The following is a 10,405-nucleotide window of genomic DNA, read 5'->3' on the forward strand; positions in this document are numbered from 1 at the left end:
TGTACACCCTGTTTTCCCAAGCCAGGAGTCATCCATGTCAATTCAGATGTGGTTACCATGTTTAGAATAATCAGTACTTAAAAAAAAAAAATTAAAAAAGGCAGCTTGTCAGTTCAGCCCGCTTTAGAAGAAATTGGATACAGACTAGTCACCCCAGTTTGGTAATACAGGTATCTATTTTATTAAAAAAGTTACAAACAGGTGGACTGTAGGGTTGTCTTACAAAACGACAAGAATGAATTCTACTGGAAAAAACTTTTTACAAAGCATTATAGGTAATTGTTCCATTTTTGTACTCGTTATTCCAGATTTCACCTATCACTGATAAAGATACAGTACAGTACATTAGATACATGATGTTAGGTTACATTTTATTTGTAGAGCCCTACTGCAGTGATTTGAACAACTCCTAAACAGATGCCATAGTAAAGACAATACATATTGCATTTATTATCAGCCTCTTACTCTAATAAGCAACTTCACATGCAATCTATTGAGGAAGCCTAAAATAACTTTTGGTCCCTTTTTCCCCCAAAAGTGTGCTGAAGAAATCATCTCTCGTTTTCCCAGTCCTGTCACTCTAAGCTAGTTCAAGTTTTTCTTTAAGGTGTTTTTTTTTTCCTTTTTTCCTTTTTTTTTTTGCACTGAGGTCAATGAAAATGAACACGGCTTTGATAACTACCCATAGGAACGAACCACCGATTAATATTAACCAGCTTTTCCCCCTTAGAGAAAGGAAAACTAAGATCTGTATGAATTATTTCCTATCACTTCCTTACAACCTACAAAAAAGATCAACAACCACCATTTAAAAAAAAAAAAAATCTACTTTGAATACAAGGTTTGGTTTAATCCCGATATTAAAGTGCAAACCTAAGTATTAGCCTCAGCCTGTTTATAAAGTTTGTACAAACGGGGAGGGCGGGGCAGGGGAATTTTTCAAGTAACCCCACAGGGAAAAAACAAACAAACAAAAAAATCAGGTGTTTCAATACCCAAGCAGAAAACCTGGTGTCCTTTTCTTTTCAGGATTCAAATTCAACACTGAATGTAGACTCAGAATCTTTATTTCTGTTAACACTGTAAAGTCAGCCTGCATTATTACCAATAAAACACATTAATGTTGAGATACTGTACTGGTGATCTTTTATTGTTTTAAATGCCATCATCCACAATACAATTCGTGAGTTTTAAACTGCTTAACCTCATATATCCATCACTGCTTTTACCGGAGCTTTTCTCAAAGTTATTTAGCTATTACAGGGAAAGAATGTACATTTCTAGAAGCATGTTCAAATGACTAAAGCTGGGCTCCTAAAAACCTAGAACTTTGGTGCAGTAGGTGAGCTGCAGTTATTAAATTTCTGCAAAAAAAATTACACATTTTAAACCACTGCTAGAAAAAGCTCTCATGTCTGCAACATGTTAATAAAACTGAACAAAAAGATTTCATCTGTTCTTTGTACATTTTCATTCTGCTCTTTATACCTGTGTTATTGTTAAAATTTTCAAGTATTCAGAGAAAGTGTTGATCAGGTAAACAATAAGGAAGGCAATGGCTGTTTAAAGCACACTTGCAGTTAGTATCACTGAAACCTGGTGCTTTTCCTCTTGTTACACCAACTTGTCTCTAATATTAAACTAGTTTATTGGGAAAAAAACCAACTAAAAAGCAATTTGTGACAGTGCAAGAAAAACGTTAACAAATATTGCTTTAAAATATTATTCAGAAAGACAAATATTAGGAACTATAAAATGTAAAGTGATCTTATTTGCATTAGATTTACATGTGCAGAGGTCTACTAGATGTCTCTGTGCCAGGCAAAGCTGAGCTGACTGACTAGGCATACAGCCCATTTTGAAGGATACATTATCCCTTTTCAAAGGCATAAAGAAGCTATTTGTAAACAAGCAAGTTCAGAAACTCAGTAGAAGGAAAAGCCTGCTGCCATTTTTCAATGCTACAATTGTAATTTTTGATTAAATGAGTTTAAGAAACCCACGATTTCAAGAAAAGAAACATCAGCTGGAGACTTTACAACCCATTCCCAGTAATCCCTGTTGCCAAATCAGACCAGTTACAGACACAATATCACAGCTGCATTTGCCAAGAAAAGGGATACTACATCCATACAACAGAGGTGCCTTCAGTATCTTTTCGTGACACTGTCACACGTAAACAAAAAGTCTCAAAGAATGACCAGCTACATTGTAGGAGAAAACTTTGCAAATAGAAATAAGCACTGATGCGAGGTAATATACAGAAGTAACCATTTGTTTAAGGCTCAATTTATTCTCCATTAAAACTCTCTTCTTTTAAAAGGCATTGAGTAGGTAATACTGAGTTTAAGTATTTAATAAATACAAGTTCAGAAATTGATTAAAGAAATCAATTAAAATATTAAAAATGAACTCTTGCATATTAGCCATTATATGAACTTAGAAAGCTATAAAAGGACTGATAGATAAAGAACAGATTTTTAAACTTATGGTAAACATGCTAAGCATTCTGATTAAGGTGTGTGGATCCTGGAGGCCACCAACCTTATGCACTTAGACATATGGCAATGTGCTGTAATAGAGACAGGTTTACCAAGGCTCAGCTCTGCAACCTGGGCTGAAAGTTCTCCAAAGCAGCATCTGTGCAAGTTTCCTCTGAGTTTTATCTGCAATTTAAACAAAATAACTAAAGTCATATTCAATGCACATTCAAAGTGAATTCAACCTCTCCCACAGCATGGAAGTTTGTTTTCCACACTGAGTTCCAAAGCACTGCTTTACACAGCAGCACTCTCCAAGTTCTCCCCTTCTAATTCTGATGATACAAGGCAAGCAGGTAACAACGTATCACTATGAACTTCATAACAGCTGCCCCTGTGGGATACTAAATTGCTTCTAAAGACCTGAAACAGCTAGACAATTTAAGTCCTCCCTACAGGGATACATACACCAGGGTTTGCACTGGCGGTGAAGAGGCACTACATGCCCCAGTAACATGAAGCAACGGTGTTTTGCACAAGTTCTGGGAATAGGCAGATGAGACGACTAATTCAGTTTTGACATCCAAGTTCTCAGCATTCAGATCCTCTAAATTACCACTATAAAACCCCTTAGCATTCAAACCTAGCCCCAGCAGGAACAGAATCATATGCCACTGTTCTAAATGCAGCACACAAATGTAAGTAGCACTACCAGTGTGACCAATACATCTTTGTGTTTCTGATAACTTGCACTTCACAAGATTTACTGGCACAGATATCCTAAAAGCCTCAGTCAAAGCTCAAAGTCTATAGAAACCTGTCCTTCATACGCACATGGCGCACGCTTCATTGAAGCTTGATGCTTGGCTTTCCAGGGATTTTGATGAGTCTATTCTTGAAGTCATTTCTTCATAGGAGTTAGGACCTTACATCTCCTACTGTACAGTTTCTTTTCAGCTGTTGATTTGCTCTCAATTAAGTTTGCTACAACAGAGTGCTCTGACAGAGTCAGGGTTCCCCTTCTTGCCTAACAACACTGCCAATGTTCAGGAGCAGTACTGCTGTGCTGACAGGAGCAAACAGCCAGGTTTTGCTTGTATGTTTTCCAACAAACAGTAATTCTCACCCAGCCTGGTGAGCACGTGTTGTGTCGTGTGTGTGTGTGTCCCCAGTGTTGCATAGTGTTAGATGGGGAGGGTCCCTGTACTGTCAAAACAGCAAACAAACATTTAGCTTTTAATGGGGATGGATTAAACCTGCTTACTAGGTGTTTTATCTTTGCTTAGAGCACAGGAGAGGCAAACTATTTACAGTGTAGCTCCTCATCCTACCAGAGTCAGAACCATCCCAAAACTTCACCTAAATTCAGCATCCAGTGCTGCGGCAAACAAACAATTGCTAGGGATAATAAGAACAGAGAAAGCAAGTAATGGTATTTTCCTCCACATGCTTTTTCAGCATCCCTGTATTTGCAGGTCAGGGACCTCCCAATTCAGATTTGTCATCTTTCCATTTAATTTGTGCTTAGTTACTACAATTAGCACCATATTGGACCTTACCTGGCTTCACTTGCCCATGAAATTTCTACAGCACTCTATTCTCTTCTATGAGCAGGCAGGAGAGAAGGGAATGTTAGACAATCTAGTAGCATAAATTTGTCTGGGCTGCATAGCCACACGACCAGAAGACAGCAGACTTTCAGTTTTTATCCGTAAAGAAGAGTACTCTTCCTTCAGCGCTTGCTAGTATCAGTTACTCATGTATGGAGGGGAGAGAAATCACTAGGCAGCATCAGTCTTTCATCCCAATATTAAGGCATTCCCAATCCAATTAACACCTCTACAGAAAACCTAACACACCAGCACTGCAACAGGTGCTGTGTTCTAAAGATTTAAAACACAAAACACTGCTATACTGAGAATTCAAGAGAAATACTAGAGCAAGGAACAGAGAGCAGCTACTGGAAATCTCACATCTCTGAATGCAATAATGAGATGTCAGACCACTGCAGAAGCAGGAAAGGGGAAGGGGGGAGAAAAACAGGATGCAAGAACAAACCACGTTTTTAAAAGGAACTATGGGTTATCCTGATTACATAGCTACGTTCCATTCTTCGTCTCACTCAAGACAGTTGAGTAATTTAGCAAGTGCTACTCAGAAGTGTCACAAAAGAACATACAAAACATCGTACTTGACAGACAGACTGAGCTATCAGTACCAAAAAGAGGTTAAGTGGTACCTGCTAGTTAAAACTGACACTGAAACAGCCTTAGATAAAACCAGGTCCAGCATATAACCCACCCCCCACCCCTCCCATTGGTTTCTCCATCAGAACTGTAGAGACGCAAACAGTTCCTATGTACTTCAGTCTGAACTAACTGGTCCAGACCTAAGACTCCTCCTGGACACCGACAGGTCTCAGAACTCTGAGATTATGGAAGACGATGCTAGGACAGAGCTACAGTTCAAGCCCACTTCCTACATAGAGGTTTTCAGACAGCTGGTTCCACTTCCTCAGTTTCACTCTACCTAGGAGGGGTCACTGCTAGAGCAGATGCTCGAGAAGCAGCAATCGTTCCCTGGATCACAGATAAGCAGAAGAATTACAGAGCTGATTACAGCTATCATAAGACACTATCAGCAGCTCTTCTACACTAGAGCACATCAGAAATTATCAGGCAGCAAAGGCTTACCAAAAGTTAATGAGATCCTACACCCACTCAATCAAAGAACAAGGATAGAGTGGGAGCCAGAAAGAAGAGATTACCCCAGAAGTGTGAGGCTGAAATGAAAGATAGGTAGCATGAAGCCTGTGAAGAACCAGGACGAGTAACAGAAGTTCCAGACATGGTAGTATCTGGACTGAATAGGAAACTGCTTAGAAAGGAAAGGCTTACTTGTTTGGCACAGGTGATGAGATCACACTGGGCAGAAGCAGCATCTCCTAGAAGCAAGGAAGTGTTCTGCTGCTAGATGTGACGTTATGAGCTAGGCAGAATGGAGAGGAAATCTGTATTATGGAAGCTTAGGATCCTCTACCTCAAGAGATCACAAAGACACAATAAGGATGTTTCTTCTGAAGCAAGAGCATGCTTTGCTTGGGAAACTCATCAGATCTAGGCATCAGTTAGGATTCAAAGGAATACACACAGCCCTGCCCCCCGCCTCAATTCCACCTTAAGATGAAACTTGATATTTAATGCTAAACCCAGCCTCCCTTAAAAGTATCCACTTCTGGAAGTATAGATTTCATGGATAAAGGGCCTGATTTTGTCAGAGCTGAAGACAGCAACCTGCACAAGACAAAACACTAGTAGCCCAGGGCACTGCCACAACCTTTGGCATGATACTTTAAGTCCAGATACTCTTACCTGCAAAGCTGCCTTAGAACTAGGTGAAACTGCATTACTGTAAGTGACAAGATACTAACCCTGTAAGCACTTAGTTAAAAGAGCAGTAATTCCTTTTCTTTACTCCTTCCTATAATCCTACAAGGCTCTGCAGGTGTTAGTGATTAGTGCACAAGGAAAGACTTTATTTGTATTTTTCTCTGCCCCGATACAAGCAGCTTGCTCACCCTTCAGCAAGCAAATCTTGAACTTAAACACACCTCTTCCACAGTGACAGCAGCCTTTCCTTACTTCACAGAACTGGAGATAAAAACATCGTGTATCATCTTTAGCATGACAGTGCTGGGGTCACAAGTATCTAAAATTTTACATTCACAAAGCACTTGATGACAATCTCAAAGACAAGCTTTGAGATTTCACTCTCTGACCTTGCACTCAAGATTAAAGAGGATACATAGTCCAAAGCTTCCAGTAATTACCTGTTTTCCCTCTTGTCACTCAGACAAAAAGTGCCTTTGACTCAAGCAAGAGCAACTAACACGGCAGTCAGAGCCTAAGCCTCAACCAGTGCTGCCATCAAGAGGGGCAGCTCTTTCCCCTGAATCTGCATGTCCTCCCTCATCCCTGAACTTGCTCTCAGAGATCACATAGAGCTGTTTGCCAAGACAGGCACAACTGAAGGTCTGATGGACCAGCTGGCTGCATGCAGAGCATACCAACAGTGTAGGAGAGCCCTTTCCAGTAACATGGGTTCAAGCAGATAGTGAAACCAGACCTGCAACAGCTACGAGGAAAAACAATAGCAGGGGGAGCCCAGAACCACCTCGCACAGGAACGACAGTGCTGCTGTGTGCAGGGGAGGAACAGATCCATTTACACAATCAGGTGAAAAAGGTACTGAAAAAGACCACCACACATGTGAAAGGCCAAGAGCAGCTATCCTTGCAGAAATAAACAAAAGCCAGAGCAATACTCAAGACAGGGGAAGCTTTAGAGAGGCCCCTCCGAACACTGCACTCTTGCCACACCTCTTATGAGTCACTGGGAAAGGAAAGTCTTGCATTGGGAAGCCATTTTATAGTGTGTTCTCTGCTCTGGAAATTTTAGATGAAGAGCACTTTGAACACGTCCTTGACTAGTACACGTGGGCTTCAAGCCACTCCTCACAACTCAGGGTGGTTCTCTTTTAAAACTTACTCCACTGATAAGGCAGAAATGTTAAGTACATTCAGTTTCTGTACCATAGAATTTATTTATTTTTTTTAAGTAAGCTCAAAGTCTTCTCAACAAAACTGCTGGGAAACTTGGTCACAAGAATCCCACTGAACGCCAAGGTAATTCCCATTGAAAATAATCCCGATACCAACTACAACCAGTAACGAAACCCACTGCAGCATCACAAAACATTATTAAGGATAATGTAATGTCAAATACAGCACTGACAGTCAAAACAGGTGGGGATGAGATCATATAATTTGTCTCATTGTAAAATTACTGCAGGTAAACGCAACGCTCCCTGACTAACCCTACTGAAGTAACGCAAGAAGTCCATTTGACCCAAGTAATCATGTGCAACCGAATGCACAAGCTTCCATCACCTTTAGAGGAAGGCTTCCTCCAGGTTAGACTACTTAATTTCAGACTCCCTGTCAGACTTTATCTGCTTCCTTAAACAGCATGCTTATGCATCTCAATTACTTACGACTGTTCCACCAACCTGCTCTGTATGGCCATGATTGAGGTTTTTCTTAGTTTCTCTCACTGGACGATGCAAGTTGTACAACACTGATCTTGTTTTTCAGGCAAGGAGGCATAGTTCATTTGCCTGACGATCTCAGCAAACAGTTCATCCACCATTGTTTTACTCTTGGCTGACGTCTCCATGAAGGGACAGCCCCACTCCTGAGCCAGGGCTCTGCCTTCTGCAGATAAGACCTCCCTCTCCGACTCCAGATCCACTTTATTCCCCACTAGGATCAGAGGAACTTTCTCGTATCTCTTCACCCGGACAATCTGGTCCCTCATCGGCTTGATGTCCTGATCAAACAATGCAACTGGTTAGCAGGTGTAAGTAGTCACATGAAATTGCTACATATCAGAAGCCTTCTTAAATTCATCTTTAATAAAAGTTATTTTTTATTTTATATAAATGTATACACATTTTATAAAGTGTATGTGTATATACAAACAAAAGGCGACTACCATACTCTAACAGAGACTTGGTTCAGCTAGAGGAAGATACAGTATAGCTGCTTTGAAAGTTGATTTCAGTTTTCTGAAGAAACTCTCTCAGGTCTAAGGACCTGCAACATTAGCAGCAGCATGCCATTACACAATCATTTAGGAAGCTTGTGTTTAGTTTACAGCTTGAGAAAGCCAGTAATTTAAATAAAGTCTTCTCACTTCTGGAATGCTTAGAATAATTCATTGTGAACACATTTAATCACATGTAAGTAACCAAATTAGATGCTGTGAAGAGATTTCATTACCTAGAGATGTATTTATTCAAGTCTGAGCTAACATCGGGAGTTCACACTTGAAAGTCTGAGTCTGCCTTCTCTGCCCCCTGAGTGTTTTAAGTTACCATCAGTACTCCCGAGCTCTACCAATTCTTGCATAGTTCCAAAACAAAGCAATTTAAGCGTCTGAAGTCACCACTGTGCAAAAGAACTGCAGAGAGTAGTTTACACCTACAGGCTTCAGAGTAAACATGCTATAGATAGACAAGAATAATTAAATATTAACAGGGTGGATTACTAACTGCACAGCCATTCCTTGAATAATGGCGACTCGCTGGTCCCCAAAATAAGTGAAAACGAGGGGAGAAGCATCCCAATGCTTATTGCTGTTGTTTTCCAAAGAAAGCGTGTCTTCAGCTTGTACTCGGGCTATTTCGAGGCCTCTCCTAAGATAAGGTTTAGCCTTCAGCAGAAGCAAGCACACTGCTTCAGTGGGGCTGTGCAAGGTTTTGCCAAGCAGCTGGAATACACCCAACTCAGCAACTGAAGCCAATGCAGTAGTTGCAAATCCCTGAGCTGCATGCAGTGCTGCTAAATCCACTGTTTCCCACAAATAAAGCCTCATTTCTAGAAGCAGCTTAGACCAGTTACTGACTGAGATACTGCATTTTTTTGAGAGTTTTAATAGTAGAAATGAAATCCAGACCCAGAAATTACAGCATATGGCTTGCTTCTTCTCTCCAGTACACCACCTACGCTGTGAAAGCATCGAGCTTATGGTGGACAAGAACATATTTGGGGGGGGAGGGGGCGAAAAATGGCAGCTTAACAAGTCACAACTGCAGAACAATAAGACTCTCTTCAAGACCATCTGACAAAACAGGCCTTTTAAGAAGGAGGAGAAAAAAAAAAAAAAAAAGAAGTGGGGAAGTCTCGATTTTAATATCGAGTGATTCCTTCGTAAAAGGGGATTGCCAGAAGATTTCTGTTGGGGAAATGAAAGCAAGTCATTGTTCTCCAACACTGCACAGGATTTAACAATGGTGGCACCCTGATAAGTACCTGCAAAGCAAGCAGTTTTCCATCAGGAAGCAGGGCTGGTAAATGCATTTTCAAGCGGGGCGTTTTCTCTGCTGCCCCTTCGGAAGTAAAAGCTTATGCGCACACACGGATAACCCTAAAACTTCCTCCTCGGCCCACCGTCTTTCCCAGGGCAGGACCGCCGGGGAACGCCGGGGCCAGCCGCCTCCCCGCCCCACGGAGCTGCCGCCCCCGCCCAGGGCCAGGGCGAGGTTACCTGGAAGGACTGCTGGTTGACCAGGCTGTAGACGAGGATGAAGCCCTGGCCGTTCTTGATGTAGAGGTCGCGCATGGAGGCGAACTGCTCGGTACCCGCCGTGTCAAGGATCTCCAGCACTGACGGGGACGAGTCCACCTCGATCTCCTTGCGGTAAAAGTCCTCGATGGTGGGGTCGTACTTCTCGATGAAGGTCCCGGTGACGAACTGCACCGTCAGGGCGGACTTCCCCACCCCCCCACTGCCCAGCACCACCACCTTGTACTCCCGCATCGGGCCCCACAGCCGCTCGCCGCTCCCCCGCTGGGCCCGCCGCGGCCCGGGCCTAGGGCAGGCGGCAACGCGGCCCTCGCATAGCCCTGGCCCGCCTGAGGAGAAGGGCGAGGCCCCGCTGCTCCCGCGCCGTCCTGAGAAGGAGAGACAGTCGTTAGGGCCCAGCCCCGCGCGGCTCGGCTCGGCCCGGCCCGGCCCGGCCCCACCGCCGCCCCGCTCCTTACCGCCGCGCCTCACTCCATCCCGCCGCGCCTCGGCCGCGGGAACCGCCCGGCAGCGGTCGCCCCCGCCCGGAAGGGTTATGCTGCGGCACCCGGAGGCGCGCCCCGCCCCTCCGCCTCCCCGGTCACTTCCGGCGCGGAGCTCCGGCAGCGCATGCTTGGCACGCCCCGCGACGTGCTGCGTCACCGCTCGCGCGAACAAGGCCCGGACGCTTAACGCGGCGATACCCGCCGCGGGGGACGGGTTTGCGTGCGGCACCGAGGCGACCCCTCTGCCTGGTCCCGGGGGGGACCCGCCCCAGCATGGCGGTGGCGAGCTGCTGCG

At 43.6% G+C, this 10,405-nt stretch overlaps 1 protein-coding gene across 1 annotated transcript; it reads right to left on the minus strand.

Moving 5' to 3' along the window:
* Positions 1 to 157: 157 nt before the first annotated feature.
* On the minus strand, positions 158 to 9,859 carry RAP2C (RAP2C, member of RAS oncogene family). Its single transcript, XM_009961239.2, has 3 exons — positions 9,587 to 9,859; positions 7,548 to 7,867; positions 158 to 2,666 (listed from the first exon to the last, which is right to left on the minus strand). The coding sequence occupies exons 1-2, from the start codon at positions 9,857 to 9,859 to the stop codon at positions 7,589 to 7,591; spliced, it is 552 nt and encodes a 183-aa protein (XP_009959541.2). The 3' UTR covers positions 158 to 2,666; positions 7,548 to 7,588.
* Positions 9,860 to 10,405: the final 546 nt, after the last annotated feature.

This window comes from Leptosomus discolor, chromosome 9 (genome assembly GCF_034619465.1).
Source record: "Leptosomus discolor isolate bLepDis1 chromosome 9, bLepDis1.hap2, whole genome shotgun sequence".
Taxonomy (NCBI): domain Eukaryota; kingdom Metazoa; phylum Chordata; class Aves; order Leptosomiformes; family Leptosomidae; genus Leptosomus; species Leptosomus discolor.

Excerpts from the sequence above, each read along its gene's own strand:
- RAP2C (XM_009961239.2), bottom strand. The coding sequence starts at position 9,859 with ATGCGGGAGTACAAGGTGGTGGTGCTGGGCAGTGGGGGGGTGGGGAAG. Across the intron at positions 7,868-9,586 it reads TCAACCAGCAGTCCTTCCAG|GACATCAAGCCGATGAGGGA; the intron begins GTAACCTCGCCC and ends TTGTTTGATCAG.